General features: G+C 32.5%; 1 protein-coding gene across 1 annotated transcript in view; it reads right to left on the minus strand.

The window, feature by feature from the left end:
- The window catches only part of LOC127698646 (VWFA and cache domain-containing protein 1-like), a 53,416-nt gene extending 33,462 nt beyond the window's left edge, over positions 1-19,954 (minus strand). The window contains exons 1-3 of the mRNA XM_052202221.1: positions 19,423-19,954; positions 2,154-2,216; positions 1,019-1,167 (exon numbers count right to left, since the gene is read on the minus strand). Of these exons, the coding sequence (XP_052058181.1) occupies positions 1,019-1,167; positions 2,154-2,216; positions 19,423-19,719 (509 nt within the window). The 5' untranslated portion in view covers positions 19,720-19,954. The remainder of the gene's footprint in view (positions 1-1,018; positions 1,168-2,153; positions 2,217-19,422) is intronic.
- Positions 19,955-20,005: the final 51 nt, after the last annotated feature.

A 20,005-nucleotide genomic window follows, 5' to 3' on the forward strand; every position in this document is an offset into this window, starting at 1 on the left:
TCTTGATATAATGATTTTACAGATAGAACAAGAGGTCTCAAACAGTAGTAGAGGTACTGGAAGTTCACTGAGTTCTCTGAGGTTTTGCTTGTGATCTACATTTGTACTTCACAAAAAAATGTCCCCTCTCTCAAAAATGTCATTATCAAATATAAAAATAAGGAGATGGAAACAGTTTCTCAAAATTTAGGCTGGACCCCAATCCCTCTCTGAACAGTTGTACTTTGATTTAAAAAAAAACTATCAACACTACAGGTAGATAATCTAGCAAGATAATAGATTGTTTAAGGAACAGTCCAAGAAAGGCAAATATACCATATCCAAAAAAGTCAAAAGAATACATAGAATATACCACTTTGGTAAAGGAAAAATTAAAATAAGTGAAAATTTACAACAAAGATAGTGAATCTATATTCCATCTTGATTGTTTTCACTTTGTCCCAAAAAAACTTTTTAAGAGAATATCATAGGTTTAGTAATAACTTGTACTTACTGTAATTGGTTAAACTGTAAACCATGAGTTCTTACTGTAACTGGGTAAACTGTAAATCATGAGTACTTACTGTAACTGAGTAAACTGTAAATCATGAGTACTTACTGTAACTGAGTAAACTGTAAACCATGAGTTCTTACTGTAACTGAGTAAACTGTAAATCATGAGTACTTACTGTAACTGAGTAAACTGTAAACCATGAGTACTTACTGTAACTGAGTAAACTGTAAACCATGAGTTCTTACTGTAACTGAGTAAACTGTAAACCATGAGTTCTTACTGTAACTGAGTAAACTGTAAACCATGAGTTCTTACTGTAACTGAGTAAACTGTAAATCATGAGTACTTACTGTAACTGAGTAAACTGTAAATCATGAGTACTTACTGTAACTGAGTAAACTGTAAATCATGAGTACTTACTGTAACTGAGTAAACTGTAAATCGTGAGTACTTACTGTAACTGAGTAAACTGTAAATCATGAGTACTTACTGTAACTGAGTAAACTGTAAATCGTGAGTACTTACTGTAACTGAGTAAACTGTAAATCACAACATCCAAAGATTTTAGTTATTGGTTGTTTAATATGAAACTGGTACAGTGTTTGTACTGTAACTTTATTGGTTTTTAACACTTTGAAATATTCCGCAAATCTTTCTTTTAACCTGTTTGCAATCTGAAAAACAAATTATACATGGAAAACTATTTATCATTTCAGGAGTAAATTAAAGATAAAAAGCAATTAGCATGTACAAAACTTTCTAGGACACTCTTTGATGGAATTCTTAAGGATGGCAATGGCTCTCAATATTGATGTTTCCCTGAATTTACAGAGCACATAAAATTATGGAAAATATGACATTTTAATGAATTAATATTATTTCATACATTGTCATAAGTACTGGGATGAAAGAAGACAAATAGTCTGAGAGCAGTGAATGTTATGTCTAATTTTTTTAGTTACAGAATAATTAAATGATTCACTAGATACAAACCTAATGTGAATCTATGAACCATGAATATAAGGTCAAGGTCAAATGGACATTGCAAATAACCAATAATTCTAAGGCCCAATTTCAATTTAATCAGAAAATGTTAATGTTGACCAATGAATAATGAAAATGACCTTAAGGGCAGATCACTGCTGTCAGATTTGCACAGAACACATTTTTATATGTGAAAAATTAGAGAGCAACATTTCAAAGACTAACAACCAATGAAATAGTTATCAGGTTACTTATATTCGAATGCAACATTTTTGTAAGGTTAATTTTATTTGGATAACAACAAAAATTTCGGTGCATTATTCCAAAACTAAACACACAAGCGCAGCAGTCATGTGAAATTTTGACATGTATGATTTTAACATTGTTTTCTTTCAAGTTGCATTAGACATTAGAATTGTGATAACAGATTTGTAAATGAAGATTGCAGGCACCAATTTTGGATTTGATGGTAGCAAATATCCATTTACAGACTTCAATGACACAAAGCAAGTACTCAATTTGCAACCATAAAATCATCAACTGATGTCTGCAAATCTTCAAATACAATACTTCTATTTTCCAAATCATGGTACATGAGGGGAAAATTAAATATCATTAAGAACTACATATGTAGATGTAGGTGACTTTTTCCCATTCAACCAGAAATATATCTTACCCTTTCTACTACATCTTGTGAATTTGTCTTCTTTTTCTTGTATGGAAGTGAATCATAAATTGACTGTAAAAAAAAAAGAAAATATGAAAAGTATCAGTCTACCTACAACTAGAGTCTGAATATAAAATCAACCTGTGGTAAAACAATACAGATGTAAATCTGTATAAACATTATTTTTGGGGCTTTAATGAAGATCATCAGAACCATGTACATCAAAGCAATTCAAACTTTAAAATATCAGTTCAAGTAGTGGTTCCCAAGGCTTTGAAAAATCAACTGGACATTTGGTCCAGTAAACCATTCTTCTTAATAGGACTAGACTCTTTTTTACAGGACATTTATACATACAATTTGGACAAAATTAAAAAAGTAACTGGTCATTTGGTCCAGTAAAGCATATCACTTAACTGGACCAAACCAATTTTTACTGGACTTTGCCCAATATCTGGAAACCTTGGGAATGACTACAGTTGACAATGGGGGCAAACAATTATCATTTGACAACTGTTTTTAACATCTTGTTTCCAATGGGGAACACATAATACACTATTGTAGTAATAAAAACAATTTTTTAAGACATTTCAGCCACTGGCCTTCTTCAGTTTCTTTATTATCCTTCTTAGCTACATGCTAGACATTTCAATTTCACAATCATTTCGTCTTAAAAAATGGTTAAATTACTACAAAACTGTTTTACATCCAGCGACATGTGTTACATGCATGTTTGAAATAATAACATGTTAATATCAAAGTGTGTAGCCAAGAAATAACAAAATAATTTTAGAGCTTTATTATAGCTATTTACATAATCTCACCAAATATAAAGTTATTTCTTGGGTGCTCATATACTTTTCCATTCAAAAATAAACTTAAGAGTTGACATAAAACAAGGAAAATCAAGAAATTGAACAAAATATACAAATGTCCTCATGGTTTGTTGCCATACAACTAATAACATGTTAAATGTGAATTAGTTTTTATTTTCTAAACACCTTTTACCTTAGTATTTTTAAGACAGATTTAAAGGGGCATTAGCTATGATTTATACAAAAATTTAAAATATGTTTCTTTTTGTTTCAAGTATTAATAAAATGCTCCGCTGGGGCGCAGCTTGATACGACCGCAGATGTCGAACCCTGAACAGTTGGGGCAAGTATGGACACAACATTCAAGCTTGATACAGCATTGAATTTGGATTGTAATTAAATATTTGACACAGCATACCGTTCCTACTCGCTTATTAGTCGGAAAATTGGGAGTAAAATTCATAATCCAGAGAGGGGGACCGACTAATAGACGAGATCTAGCGACCAGAGGAAAAATCCAAGCTTGAGAAAAGTGGTCAGGAGTGAATTTCCTGGTCAAAACTACGTTTTTGATTGCCAAACCTACATAGATCAATAAATAAAAAGTTTTTGTTGAAAATAAATGACTACAATACTGTCTTTGTGTTTTATTTGTTCTTTGGTAAACATTTTCTGCAAATTCGTGTTGAAATTCTACTGTTTCCGGTTTGTGTATTGATTTTCATGGTCATATGGTTTTCCTATAAACCCAAAAGAAGAGCCAAGAACCAATAAAATGCTCCGCAGGGCGCAGCTTGATACGACCGCAGAGGTCGAACCCTGAACAGTTGGGGCAAGTATGGACACAACATTCAAGCTTGATACAGCTCTGAATTTGGATTGTGATTAAATATTTGACACAGCATAGGTTTCTGACACAGAATGAATGTGGTCTAAGAACTTAAAAATTTTAAATTGGACATTCACCTATTATGGTCCAATATCCAAAATCTAAATACATGGTTAGATTCAGCATATCAAAGAACCCCAAGAATTCAATTTTTGATGAAATCAAACAAAGTTTAATTTTGGACCCCGATTTGGACCAACTTGAAAACTGGGCCCATAATCAAAAATCTAAATACATGTTTAGATTCAGCATATCAAAGAACCCTAAAAATTCAATTTTTGTTAAAATCAAACTAAGTTTAATTTTGGACCCTTTGGACCTTAATGTAGACCAATTTGAAAACGGAACCAAAAATTAAGAATCTAAATACACGGTTAGATTCGGCATATCAAAGAACCCCAATAATTCAATTTTTGATGAAATCAAACAAAGTTAAATTTTGGACCCTTTTGACCTCAATGTGGACAAAGTTGATAACGGGGCCCAAAAATCAAAATACATGGTTAGATTCAGCATATCAAAGAACCCCATATATTCAATTTTTGTTGAAATCAAACAAAGTTTAATTTTGGACCCCGATTTGGACCAACTTGAAAACTGGGCCCATAATCAAAAATCTAAATACATGTTTAGATTCAGCATATCAAAGAACCCTAAAAATTCAATTTTTGTTAAAATCAAACTAAGTTTAATTTTGGACCCTTTGGACCTTAATGTAGACCAATTTGAAAACGGAACCAAAAATTAAGAATCTAAATACACGGTTAGATTCAGCATATCAAAGAACCCCAATAATTCAATTTTTGATGAAATCAAACAAAGTTAAATTTTGGACCCTTTGGACCTCAATGTGGACCAATTTAAAAACGGGGCCCAAAATCCAAAAACTTAATACACGGTTAGATTCAGCATATTAAAGAACCCCAAGAATTCAAGAATAAAACCCCATTGAAATTGATCAAGAAATAAGCAATTTATAGGAAGTATCTTCTTTTGCACAATACTGTGCAATTGAATATTTCTTGCTATTGCGCAATACTGTACAATTGACAATTTCTTGCTATTGCGCAATATTGTGCTATTGGATATTTCTTGCTATTGCGCAATACTGTGCAATTGAAGATTTCTTGCTATTGCGCAATACTGTGCAATTGAAGAGTTCTTGCTATTGTGCAATACTGTGCAATTGAAAATTTCTTGCTATTGCACAATACTTATTAGATAATAATTTACACATCCTGTTTGGTGTGTATCTCCTACCATATCATTATTATTTGCTTTTAAATATTAATCAGAAATAACCAACTTAAAATGGAAAATTTTAAAAGAAAAAAAAAAGGAAAAAAAGAAAAAAAAAGAAAAAAAAAATCCCCCCCCCCCCCCCCAATTTTTTGAACCCCCTTATGATTCATCACCCCCAAACTCAATCCCAGCCTTCCCTTTGTGGTATGGTACCTTGCAGTACAATTTCAGAGAGATCCATACACTTGAACACAAGTTATTGTCTGGAAACTAGAAAAATGCTTATTTTTGGCCCCTTTTTGGCCCCCAATTCCTAAACGTTTCGGGCAATTACCCCCAAACTCAATTCCAGCTTTCCCTTTGTGATATGGAACCTTGTAGTACAATATCAGAAATATCCAAACACTTACACACAAGTTATTGTCATGAAACTAGAAAAATGCTTGTTTTTTGCCCCTTTTTTGGCCCCTAATTCCTAAAATTTTGAGGCAATTACCCCCAAAATCAATTACAGCCTTTCCTTTGTGATATGGAACCGTGTGGTACAATGTCAGAGAGATCCATACACTTACACACAAGTTATTGTCTGGAAGTTACAAAAATGCTTATTTTTGGCCCCTTTTTGGCCCCTAATTCCTTAACTGTTGGTACCATAACCCCCAAAATCAATCCCAACCTTCCTTTCGTGGTATTGAACCTTATGGTAAAATTTCATGGAGATCCATTCACTTAAACTAAAGTTAGAGTGCGAAAACCAATGTGTCTTCGGACGACGCCGGACGACGACGACGACGATGACGCCGGACGACGACGACGCCAACGTCATACCAATATACGACCAAAAAATTTTTAATTTTTGCGGTCGTATAAAAATGAAAAGGAGATAACAATGTACCAAATATGTGAAAGGATGTTTTCAGCGAAGTTATTGTGTCATTATTGTGATATCATGATATCAATCCAATGCTCATAAATCATATAATAATAAAAAAATAATTTTAAGATTCATTCCCAAAATCAAAATATTATTCATTAAAGTGTCTCAGGTAAACAAAAATTACAAAATTGATTGACAAGCCAATATAATCCATTGATAACCCCAATTAAGAGACAAAGAGTTGTATTTACTAAAGGTGTGAAAACTATCAGTGATAGGTAAACAGATGACACTAATGAGTTGGAGTTAGTTATTTTAATATATTGATAAGCTTCACTTAATTTTTTTAATCCTTTAATCATCACAATATAATAAGAATTATGAAGTGTACATGCTCATTTAACACTGAGTTATGTATGCTGTGAAAAATATTTTCATCAAGTGTTGATTGACTTTAAATTTTTCAGGTTCATATTGGTTTATATTCGCTTTTCTCAAACAATAGGTTGTTAGTCATACCCTACAAAATCATTGATGCATTACGTAAACAACACATGGCTAATCTAACATTTGAACAGTGAACAAAACAAGAGAAATGAATACATCTTTATTATTAACAGCAATATAAATTATCATGATGAGCATCAACTAAATTCAAACCAAACATTAATGCAGAAATGAATATTATTCCTGGATTTGCATTGGTTCTACCGGCGTTCAGTTACTGTCAGCTGAAAAAATAAAATGCTTCGCTGGGGCGCAGCTTGATACGACAGCAGAGGTCGAACCCTGAACAGTTGGGGCAAGTATGGACACAACATTCAAGCTTGATACAGCTCTGAATTTGGATTGTTATTAAATATTTGACACAGCATAGGTTTCTGACACAGAAAGAATGTGGTCTAAGAACTTGAATTTTTTTAATTTACCTATTATGGTCCAATGTCCAAAATCAAAATACATGGTTAGATTCAGCATATCAAAGAACCCCATATATTCAATTTTTGTTAAAATCAAACAAAGTTTAATTTTGGACCCCAACTTGGACAAACTTGAAAACTGGGCCCATAATCAAAAATCTAAACACATGTTTAGATTCAGCATATCAAAGAACCCCAAGAATTCAATTTTTGCTAAAATCAAACTAAGTTTAATTTTGGACCCTTTGGACCTTAATGTAGACCAATTTAAAAAACGGGACTTAAAATTAAAAATCTAAATACAAGGTTAGATTTGGAATATCAAAGAACCCCAATAATTCAAGTTTTGATGAAATCAAACAAAGTTTAATTTTGGACCCTTTTGACCTCAATATGAACCAATTTGATAGCGGGGCCCACAAATAAAAATTCTAAATTCATGGTTAGATTCAGCATATCAAAGAACCCCATATATTCAATTTTTGTTGAAATCAAAAAAAATTTAATTTTGGACCCCAACTTGGACAAACTTGAAAACTGGGCCCATAATCAAAAATCTAAACACATGTTTAGATTCAGCATATCAAAGAACCCCTAGAATTCAATTTTTGTTAAAATCAAACTAAGTTTAATTTTGGACCCTTTGGACCTCAATGAAGACCAATTTAAAAAACGGGACCCAAATTAAAAATCTAAAAACACGGTTAGATTTGGCATATCAAAGAACCCCAATAATTCAATTTTCGATGAAATCAAACAAAGTTTAATTTTGGACCCTTTTGACCTCAATATGAACCAATTTGATAACGGGGTCCACAAATAAAAAATCTAAATACATGGTTAGATTCAGCATATCAAAGAACCCCATATATTCAATTTTTGTTGAAATCAAACAAAGTTTAATTTTGGACCCCAATTTGGACCAACTTGAAAACTGGGCCAAAAATCAAAAATCTAAATACATGTTTAGATTCAGCATATCAAAGAACCTCATATATTCAATTTTTGCTAAAATCAAACAAAGTTTAATTTTGGACCCTTTGGACATTAATGTAGACCAATTTGAAAACTGGACCCAAAATTAAAAATCTAAATACACTGTTAGATTCGGTATAACAAATAAATAAATGTGATCAAAGATTTTACAAATCTAATGCGCCATACTGTGCAATTAAAGGTTACTTCTTGAAATTTTTCAATATTTGAAATTTGAAAAAAAAAAAATATTTGAAGAATAATTCTTTTTAATTTCTGAAATCTGAAATGAGAAAAAATTGGCCCCCACAATTTCTTTTTATCCCCTTCCCCCAAAAAAATTCTTTCCCTCAAGATATGGTCATAATCTCAATTCAAATTTCCAATGGAGTTGGCAACCATAATTACCCATTTAAATTTACCATAGTGCTAACTTAATCTATTTTATAATAGAATTAATAAAAATATAGTGTCAAATCTTTCATATGGATTTTTTTGTAAAAAAAAAAGATGAAAACATTTGCAGATATTTTTACTGGTCTTCCTTTATAAATATGCATTTCTTTAAACATAATTTAAAAGCAGTGTAAGGGAAGTAACCAAAACGTTGTATTTGGATTACCTCCCTTACACTGTTTTAGATTATCTTTATTGTTCATTAACCATTACTTTATACATAATTTAAAAGCAGTGTAAGGGAGATAATTTCAATGATGTATTTGATTTATCTCCCTTACACTGCTTTAAATTATGTTTTGTACTAAAGTATTTGTCCATTAACCAGGACAACCTTGTTTTTCCCCCTTTTTTGCCCCTAATTCCTAAACGGTTTGAGCCATAACCCCCCAAAGCAAATCCTAACCATCCCTTTGTGGTATGGAAACTTGTAGTAAAATTTCAGAGAGATCCATACACCGTTCCACAGTTATTGTCTGGAAACTAGAAAATGCTCATTTTTGGCCCCTTTTTGGCCCCTAATTCCTTAACTGTTGGTACCATAACCCCCAAAATCAATCCCAACCTTCCTTTTGTGGTATTTAACCTTATGGTCAAATTTCAAAAAGATCCATTCACTTAAACTAAAGTTAGAGTGCGAAAACCAATATGTATTCGGACGACCACGCCGGACGACGACGACGCCGGACGACGACGACAACGACGACGCCAACGTCATACCAATATACGACCACAAAATTTTTTTGCGGTCGTATAAAAATGCCCAAATTTTGTCCGACTTATACGAGGGTCAAGACTAAATCCTTAGAATTTGGAGCTGAAAAGGGCCCCCGACTTATAGTAGGATCGACTATTAAGCGAGTTTATACGGTAGGTTTCTCACACAGAATGAAAGTGGTCTAAGAACTTAAAATTTTTTAATTTACCTATTCAAACCATATCATTATTATTTGCTTTTATATATAAATCAGAAATAACCAATTTAAAATGGAAAATTTTAAAGAAAAAAAAGGAAACACCCCCCCCCCCCCCCCCCCCCCCCCCCCCAATTTTTTGAACCCCTTATGATTCATCACCCCCAAACTCAATCCCAGCTTTCCCTTTGTGGTATGGTACCTTGCAGTACAATTACTCAGCTTTCCCTTTGTGATATGGAACCTTGCAGTACAATTTCATAAAGATCCATACACTTACACTCAAGTTATTGTCCTGAAACTAGAAAAATGCTTGTTTATTTGCCCTTTTATGGCCCCTAATTACTAAAATTTTTAGGGAATTACCCCCAAAATCAATCCCAGTCTTCCCTTTGTGGTATGGTACCTTGCAGTACAATTTCAGAGAGATCCATACATTTGAACACAAGTTATTGTCTGGAAAGTAGAAAAATGCTTATTTTTGGCCCCTTATTCCTAAACTTTTTGGGCAATTACCCCCAAACTCAATTCCAGCTTTCCCTTTGTGATATGGAACCTTGTAGTACAATTTCATAAAGATCCATACATTTACACACAAGTTATTGTCATGAAACTAGAAAGATGCTTGTTTTTTGCCCCCTTTTTGGCCCTTAATTCCTAAAATTTGGAGGCAATTACCCCCAAAATCAATCCCAGCATTCCCTTTGTGATATGGAACCTTGTGATACAATGTCAGAGAGATCCATACACTTACACACAAGTTATTGTCATGAAACTAGAAAAATGCTTGTTTTTGGCCCCTAATTTCTAAAATTTGGAGGCAATTACCCCCAAAATCAATCTGAACATTCCCTTTGTGATATGGAACCTTGTGGTACAATGTCAGAGAGATCCATACACTTACACACAAGTTATGTCTGGAAGTTACAAAAATGCTTATTTTTGGCCCCTAATTCCTTAACCGTGGGTACCATATCCCCCAAAATCAATCCCCACCTTCCTTTTGTGGTATTGAACCTTATGGTAATATTTCATTGAGATCCATTCACTTAAACTAAAGTTAGAGTGCGAAAACTAATGTGTCTTCGGACGACGACGACGACAACAACGACGACGCCAACGTCATACCAATATACGACCACAAAATTTTTTTTGCAGTCGTATAAAAAATGGGGAATTTTTAAAATACTGGTTTTATAAGCAGTCAGTTTTGCCCAAATTAGTCAAAATAAGCGCAGCAACATTACTGATGTATAATTCACTTGCAAGTTAATAATTTAACCTCGTTGAATATGTATTCATGTGACCTTCAATTAACCCCTTAGCTAGAGATTTGTTACGCATGTACTAGGCGTGTTCAGCTATTAAAAGGAAAGGAATGTCAACATTGAAAATGAAACAAGGGTGAACCTTTGGTTGACTGATTCGATCCTCAAAAAATCATTCTTATCCAGGTAAAATGCTAACATACATATTTTTTAGACATATAATATGGAATCAAACAAACCTAGAAAAATCCAATTGCTCGTGCACTTTATCTATCTATATCTATATTTATGTTTATATTGGGTTACATGACGTCGGCAGTCTTGGGAGGTCATCTCAATGATGATTAGATGGGATCTAGACTAAAAAACACATGAAATGAGAATTTGAGTAAAGTTGGTGAATATGAGTTTCAAAGCTAATGCCACTTTTATAAGACCACTTATTGTAACTTTTAAATTTGTGCTATAATTCAAGTCAAATAAGGGTCTTTAAGACTTATTGCCCATACTCCTTTTCTACTTTAATTAATGGTGGCAGCCATGTTATATTGCGGGTGCTGTGGTGTCATCAACAATAATTCCCAAATTGCTAATATAGTATGAATATTCCGTGTAAATTTTTATTTAAATTGGACCAAGTGGGCTGTAACTTTGTTATTGCAGCTGACATATTCAATGATGTACCAACATGTACATTCACCAATGTATTCTGTATAACAGAACACTGCGGTGATTGTATATAACTGTTAAATTTCACAAGGAAAATAATAAACCAAAGATAATAACAACCCTGAATGATATCTTTTAGTTGATCAAAATTTTAGTTTAATTTATTCACAAATCCTTTTCATGTGCTTGCAACTTGCTACATGAACATTTTATTCGTATAGATTATTAGGTGCAAATGCATATTAAAATACAATGTATACTAATATTATAAAGCAAAATTATTGACATTTTGTCCTGTTCTAATATTTGATTCAGTGTAAATTTATAACATCAAAGATACATTGTGTAGACAGATCTTTAAAGGTTTTAATTTAACCAGTTTAAAAGAAATTTCACATCCATATGTCAAATTTCTATGTTTGATATTGTCTAGCATTTGTTGAGAAGAACTTTATTGGATCAAACTTCCTAAATCAACCTAAAGCAAATAGTTGGTCTGTATGCTTGGAGGAAAATGTAAACAAATCCTCTTGTACATTAAAAACAAACCTTGTTCACAAAGTTTTTGAAGTCTGATAAGAAACTAAATGAAAATAGATACTTGTGTGCATATACTGTATTCTGACAATTTCTGATTTAACTAAAAACTTTAACACACAAATATCTATATTTGAAAAAAAAATATAACTTTCTACTTCAATAGCAAAATTCTACAGTAATTTGTTTATTGATCAGATGTTTTGTCCAGCTTCTTAATCAAAGATATGTTGTACTGTATTACTGTATTTCTTCTGCTTTAAAAATAGTTAAATCTTTGATTATCTATAACTAGAAGCTCTAAAGAGCCTGTGTTGCTCACCTTGGTTTATGTGCATATTCAACAAAGGAAACTCTCCAACATTGTAGACGAGAATAGAATTCATGACAAAAATCTGTTTTGTTGATCTTGTATTGCTGATCATTTAGTCTGTTTACTTTCTCTCTATATTCCTTAGTTTTTGCTCAAAACACAAAAGAGGGTAAAAGAAAATCCTCATTTAAGGGCAATCACTCCTTTAAAGATTGACCGTCTACTAACTATATCGGCAAAATTTGACTTGTTAGTAGATCTTGCCTTGCTGATCATTTTTGTAATTTAAAGTGACTATTAATCTATTACAATTTTTATCATAAAAGACAAAACGCAAAAAAAAAAATGGTAAAAATCGTCATTAAAGGGCAATAACTACAATAAGTCTTAATTGCAGATCTTGTCTTTCTGATAATTTTTGCTCATTTAAGTTTCTATCTATCTATTATAATTTTTAAGATATAAGGCAAAAACGCAAAAAAATGGGTAAAAATCATCATCAAAGGGCAATAACTCTAATAAGGAGCTCAACATTCTGAAGGTTTTTGCTCAGTCTGATTTTCTCTATTTATAACGGTTTTCCAAAATAGTAGACAAAACTTGCATTTTGCCCATGAGTTCTATTTTTAGCCATGTCGGCCATCGGACACATTGGACACATTTTATAAACTGGATACCCAAATGATGATTGTGGTCAAGTTTGATTTAATTTGGCTCAGTAGTTTAAGAGGAGAAGATTTTTGTAAAAGTTAATGACGACGACGGACGCCAAGTGATGAGAAAAGCTCACTTGGCCTTTTAGGCCAGGTGAGCTAAAAATGTATCTTTTTCCATATATAAGGCCATGGGTTTTTAATATGATGGTTTGCAGATTTTTTGTATGAAAAAGTCCGCTCAGTCGGTCGAAAAAAAAAGGAAGAAAATATCTTGCAAGACATAAATATGATTGATTGATTGTTGTTTAATGCCACTTTCGGCACTATTTTGCTATTTCAGCTTACTGATGATATATTTGGTATGATATTTTGTCATCATTTCTAAAATTTTAGTCCCAAATATTATTATTCAGCTGTTTTAAACATACAATGCATGCCATCGTCATATAACCATTTTCCACTGACAAACAGAAAAAATAAAACGGTCATTTCAAGAACCAGAAAAAACTTTTAATCAACATTCAGGAAGCATGGTGAATAATTAGATTCAGGAACGAGAACACATGAAATAAAAATTGCAAACAAGTTACACTTTACCAGCCGTGTCAAAAACTCGTCCAACGGAAAGACGAGGATATTGGTTTCATGCTTTGTCAGGCAATCCCATTTTTGATATCCAAATGAACAAACATTTTTTTCAATCTATGAAGCATGAGAATTCCAAATTGTTTGTTGATATCTCTTACTTTTAACTTGACGTCTACGGTCTTTCACGTTTGGACAAGTCCAGTCAATCTATGAGATGAAAAATCTTACAAAATTATGACAAAATAGGAAAACAAACTTTTTGTTATGGGTTTTTAACAAAGATTTTGTTCCACAAAATTGTTTGTGCTTACAGCATTTCAAGTTCAGTTATGATTGTCTATTTTAAGAAACACAAACTACGAATCATTTTTAGATTTTTATTTTTTAGAACACAATGTGTAATCAATTCTGTCAATGTTTAACATGCTAATATAATGCATTTAATTCCATGAAAATGCAGCTAAGTAGATATTTTTATTTATATTTCAGGGATAATGTATTCGTTAGGGTTGGTGCACGTGGGATTAGAAAAACATGAAATGTCATTTTTTTTCTTTCTGAAAATCAGAAAAATAGGGTCTGCGGATCCGTAAACCAACAAATTAAAAATCCCTCGCCTAACCTACATTAAGTCCATTTTTTTTGGCTTACACCCAGATGCAGATATTTCACCTATATTCTATCACTGATTTGAATAAAAAGAGGTACTAAATTTCCTTTTGATGTGCTATATAAAAACAGAACCATAAATTTTAGTGTCAAGGGTCTTCAAATTCTGACATTAAGGACATACGATACAGAAGAGATCTGTGCTTGTTTTTCCTTTGAAATTTTTAGCCTAAGTCAATGTTGATATACATTCTTGAATTATGTAAGTAAAATATGCGTTTGTTTCTTACTTTTTGTGATATTTCAGTTTGAATTTGGCATTTTCCTGGTAAAACTCACTAGTTTTAAAATTCTATACTTTTCTGAAATATAACTCAATTTTCAAATAAATGAAAGATGAAGATATTTCCATAAGGTGTTCCCTTAGCATATAAACAGTTTAAATAGTTACATTTATCAAGGCTCAGGTTAAATGACATAAAATCATCATGCAATCATAAAATTATTGGTTACAGAAAGCTATAAACTTTTTTCATTATTTTAGTCTATTACAGACACATGATTTTTTTATATTAACGTTGTTATTGGCTGTGAACTAGCCTTCAGTAAGGCTAAAATTAAAATATTGTTTGTTTGCAGTTTACCGACCGACCTTCGAAAATCCGCCCGACTGTGAAAATTTTATTGCTTTTAATTTGAAGAAATTATTTTTAATACTTCAATTGACTCGATCCGGAATTTCGGGTCGTTTCCGGAATTGATTTCGAGTCTAGGTCAATTACATGTTTGAAGTTCGGTTTTTCTTCCCTTCCTGTAAAGCGTTCATCGGACCTTTTAATGGTAAAGCACATGGAGATTGTTTACAGGTATCCACGAAGTCATGGAGGAGTACTTTATTTTGTCGTCTTCTGTCAATTTTAAGACAAATAATACACAGAAAAGTTTCATAGTAAACTGTTTATAATGATTCAGGCAGAATTGCACATGGAATGATGTCTTCGATGATATCATTGACGATGATGCAGTGGATATTCATAAAACCGACACGATAACCATTTCTGTCTCAAACAAATCGGATACAGAATCTTTTGAGACTGACTTTATGGAACCAATATCAGTGGTTCAATAATTCGACAGCATCTTGAAGTATGCCATATTTTCTTTAAATCCTCGTGAAGACGACAAAGAGGAAACAGACTCCTCCGTGACTTCATGGATAACTGTAAACACGCCTGTACGGTGGAAGGACGCATTTGAAATGTTAAATCAATAAGAAGCCACACAAACTACACAAAGATGTAGAGAAAATGAATGGTTGGCTTTAGAAATAAATATATTCTCTCTGTATCAAATCTATCTTCGATTGCAATGAGTATGCTCCTTTAGGATAAGGGGGGCTGTCCCACTCATTGCAATTATTCTCTCTCTTACAATATTAAATATACCCAAAATGTGTGGCCTGTGTGAATTGAATTGAAATATGTCCTTAGCTAGGAGCTATGCTGCCAATTTTTTATGCAGTCAAACATTTCAGTACAGACCATTTACTTTTAATGGGGTGCTATGGATTTCACCCTAAAGCTAGACTTAAGATTTTTGTTTGTTTTAATTAAAGCCTGGCATCAACATATCTTTCCAAATATAACCTTTATGTCAGATGTCTTATATATTTTTTTTTAAGTTGTCTTTTTTTTATAATTGAGGAAGATTCAATCTTTTTTTAACACACTCCTAAATTGTCTTTTGAATCTTTAATATCTACATTTTTCTGATGCAAATACTCTACTCATGAAAACTTCTAGTAAAGATGCATATATATGTCAGTGAATATGTTTCTTTACAACAATTCTAGTCATTCCTTGTTTATAAGTGTTCCAGTATTTCATAATACCATAAATTTATGTCATAAATTGTATAATGACACTATGTTAAGTTTCAGTTTTGGTTAAAAAGGTGTTAACCTGAAAATGCCTGTTCATTTCATGTTGGTTCTCAGTGTTTGTTGTTTTAAAATGTTTTTTTCTTCACAAGAAACTTGGTTTGTGTTAAACTACTTGTTTAAACTTTATTCTGGCTGATAAAATAAAATATTTTTCCTATCTACTGACCCTGCAGTCTGAAGGTACAGTCGGAAAACTGCAAACAAACATATTTTTAAGGTTGGCCTAACAGCGAGTACTCTCAGATTTGTATTTTGTGTCTTTTGTGTTTTTATTAGTTGTTTTTGGTCTTTGTATTGAGCTGATGAATAAAGCCCTTTTCAACTGATTTTTAAATTTTGTTCTTATACAGACCTGCCAACTATCCCGATTTATGGGGGATATCCCGAAAGTCTTTATATATATATACTGATCACCTCAAAACAGGCATTCATTAGACTAAAAGGGTATTTAAGCACATACATACTCATTCAAACAATATAGTATTAGATTAGATACACTTATGACAATATACATGTAAGAGGAACATTAGGTCCTCTTGCACTTAAAATCCCCAATGGAGATTTTGAAAAGTTGGCAGGTACATGTATGTCTTATATTGTGCTGTTGAACTACTGTCCAAGGTTAGGGGGGAGTTGGGAATAAACCCGCCACAAAAAGCCTGACATCCTGGCCAAACCTCCTATTTGTGTCAGAACAGCCAGGCGTAATGCAATCCATGTGACCACTTTTCAGCATTGAACAGGACTAAATTACTGCCCATGTGTGTGTTCTTTAAACATCCATTAATATTGGATCGTTAATTAACTGGTGATTCACCATGTTAATTAATAATGTTTGCATTCTGATTGCTATATTTTTCTGGAAGTTGCATTTTTTTTTTAAATTTTCTTAAATTGTGGCAATATAAATATTTTCTGACATGTGTCAAGAAATGATCCTATCCCACGATGCATCATTCTAACATCTAATAAACAAATACATGGAGATGTCGTTGTATTCCCCCTGGCTCTACTGTTGAGCAGTGAGCCAGGATCCCATGCTACACCACATTCTGTATGTATCTGTCCCTAGTTAGGAGCTGTAATTCAGTGGTTGTTGTTTGTTGCTGTACAGATCATATTTGTTTTTCATATATTGTTTTGTACATAAACCGTTAAGGCCATTAGTTTTCTTGTTTGAATTTTTTTACATTTGTCATTTCAGGGCCTTTCATAGCTTGCTGTGCGGTATGGGATTTGATCACTGTTGAAGGCCGTACTGTGACCTATAGTTGCTTACTTCTACATCATTTGGTCTTTGGTGGAGAGTTGTCTCATTGACAATTGTACAACATCTTCTTATTCTATACGGCAAATGTATTGGAACCTATTGATGATAGGATAGCAACCAATCTTTATTTGTCTCAAGCTCAGATTTCTGCTGGAGGCTGTAGTAATTGGGTTCCAATTTGCATTGACTTGAAGTTTGTCAGGTTTTCTTGTTCTTCCAAATCTGTGATACTTCTTTCTGTGGCCATGTTGTTTACATTTGTAAAATAAGATTAATATGGTCCTCCTTTAGAGTTCTCGAAAAAGGGGTGGTCTGAACACTAAAACTTTGGCGTTTTGCAATAGAAATTATAGTGAGGACCCACATATTTTCCTCAAGGATCACCAGGGAAAGAAAGATTTAAAAACTCTGCTCTTAGCCGAATTACCATTGCTCATAAGAAGAAATGACTTTTCTTTTTTAAACTAATAGGAAGAAATGGTGAGAACTAAAAGAGAAATGGTATTTCATTTGTAGCGCTTAAATGTTTGGTTTTTGCAATATATATATGTATATAAGTACAGGTTCCAGCCCTGGTCAGGGAGGAAGTAAAGAATCAGATCTACTCTAACATTGTTAGGTTGATTTTCTAGGCACTTTATATATATATATACAGTGTATATATAATATATATAAATTTAACAAATATAAGCAACTTAAATCAATAACAAAACCAATACATTTACATGAAAATATATAGTTAACTAAGGGGATCTAATCAATGTCTGTTAATGCATGTGGAATGTGTATATTGTATTCAATTTTTTTAGATACATGCATGTTTTGGTGCAAGACATTTCGGTCTTAGGACAACTAGCTATATATAGGACTGTCTACAATAAATGAAGACAACTCAGACCATCTATAATGCCAACTCAAAGTATAAGTAAAGACTTTTGACCATTTAATTGATTTAATGAGTGTCTGCGACAATAGAGACAATTCAGACTATGTGAATGATTAAATAACTTTACGTCATTTACATAATAAACATATGAGTAAAACCTAAGACATACTCTAGTGAAAAGTTTATCTCACAAAGTTCATACTTTAGAGGCAATTAAGTTAAACATGCTGATTTATTACATTTATATAAAATATAATTATATTTAATCATTTAAAAAAATAGAACCCTCTTTTAATCACTTTGAGTTTTTATTATAGACGGTAAAGTCTTATACAGTGCAAGTTTACTTATAAGTCGGTCCGAAATTGTCTTCGGGGCCGAGTTGTTCTATATTCCATGTGTTTTCTTTAATATTTACCAATTTAATATCTGCATAAGTACATGTATATTAAAACCTCAATACCATTAATATTAATATATTTTTGAGAGAAAAAATGGGTAAACCAACTCAGGGCATATCAACTGTTTCAGCCAGTCTTTTCTGCCATACTCACGCATACTGCCATTTCAGCCATATTTTGTAAAGTCATTTCAGTCATGGTTTTTATCGTTATAAAGGGAGGAATCATTAAAAACACATTTTAATAATCAATTTAAATTCATTGATAAAAATGTGTTTTAATCTAAGAATGTTATAAAAATATTTGTAGAAAGTTGATTTTTAATAAAAAGATATGATTGTTCATGAAAAGTGATGTATATAATATAACAAGATGTGATAATTATTAAAAAGTGAAGAAGATTGTTGTTCTTATCCTAATAATGACAATAAACCCTCTGATCATTTGTTAATTATCATACTTTGATCTACATGTATCTACATGTAAAGTATTAATAGACCCTTTGTGGTCTCTATTCTTTATACTAGTGTATGGTAAACAAAAACAAATCATATAAAAATAAGAGATTAGATATGCAGATGAAACAACTCATATCGTATGTCACACATATTTTTTAAATGATTAAATGTAATTATGCTGTCTTTGATCTCACTGATTGTCGTAATCATGTGTGACATACGAAGGTTGTGTGTCCTCTTGTCTCACAGCAGATGCTCACTTTATGGTCAAATTACATTTGTTATGTAAAATTCCTTTTCAACAATACAAACAGGTCATAAGAACAATATGAAAAAGTATGACGGAATCGAGTGTGGCCGAAATGACCTTTGGACGAACTGGTAGTGTGGCTGAAACGTCACGAAAGCATACCAACTCTATGGACCAACAGACCCAGGGCAAACATGTAGTTAATGCAAACAAGAAGCAAGACAACTTGCCCCACTCTTGTTTACCAAATGCAACTATTCATTCTTTAAACATTTAAAAGCAGCTACATCATGGCACATGAAAAAATGTATCTGGATGTCAGACTTTTTAATAAATTGCTTACCTGCATCTGCGGAATCCCCAATTCGACATTGGCTGTTTGCCTTAATTGAGACCACAACTTCAAAGCTTCTATCTGAATTCTAATTCCACCTAAAATTTTAGGGTCAACTGGTTCTTGCCTTGTGTCAGAGAAATATCCATCTGCAGAGAATAGTGCTTTGAAAGCCTCCTGTTCAAGTTTATTATTATAATTGTACACATCACGTTTTTTAGTACTATCAGATAAGACAAACGTCAAACTGGCTGTTATAAATATACAAAGACAAACTAAATATCTATTTTGATTACAGGTCGCCATGTTGAAAAAGATCTTGTTGACCTTTCAACAGACTATTTGAATGGTCATCTGTCAACATTTCTGAAATCCAAACAGATTATCATTACACTCGAACTTCGGAAAATTCACTTGTGTTTCATATCCATAACTAAACAGCATTGAATTCCCAAGCATAATGCAAAATATCAATAAAGTGTATTCGAGTGTATCGCTTTTTTTGTCATCACCAATCTTGCATGCTAATATGTAAAGCTAACCAAATACACAAAACAGCCGTCAGTTTCGTAAAATCCGAAACCGAGTGAAA

This window comes from Mytilus californianus, unplaced genomic scaffold (genome assembly GCF_021869535.1).
Source record: "Mytilus californianus isolate M0D057914Y unplaced genomic scaffold, xbMytCali1.0.p SCAF_1, whole genome shotgun sequence".
NCBI lineage: Eukaryota > Metazoa > Mollusca > Bivalvia > Mytilida > Mytilidae > Mytilus > Mytilus californianus.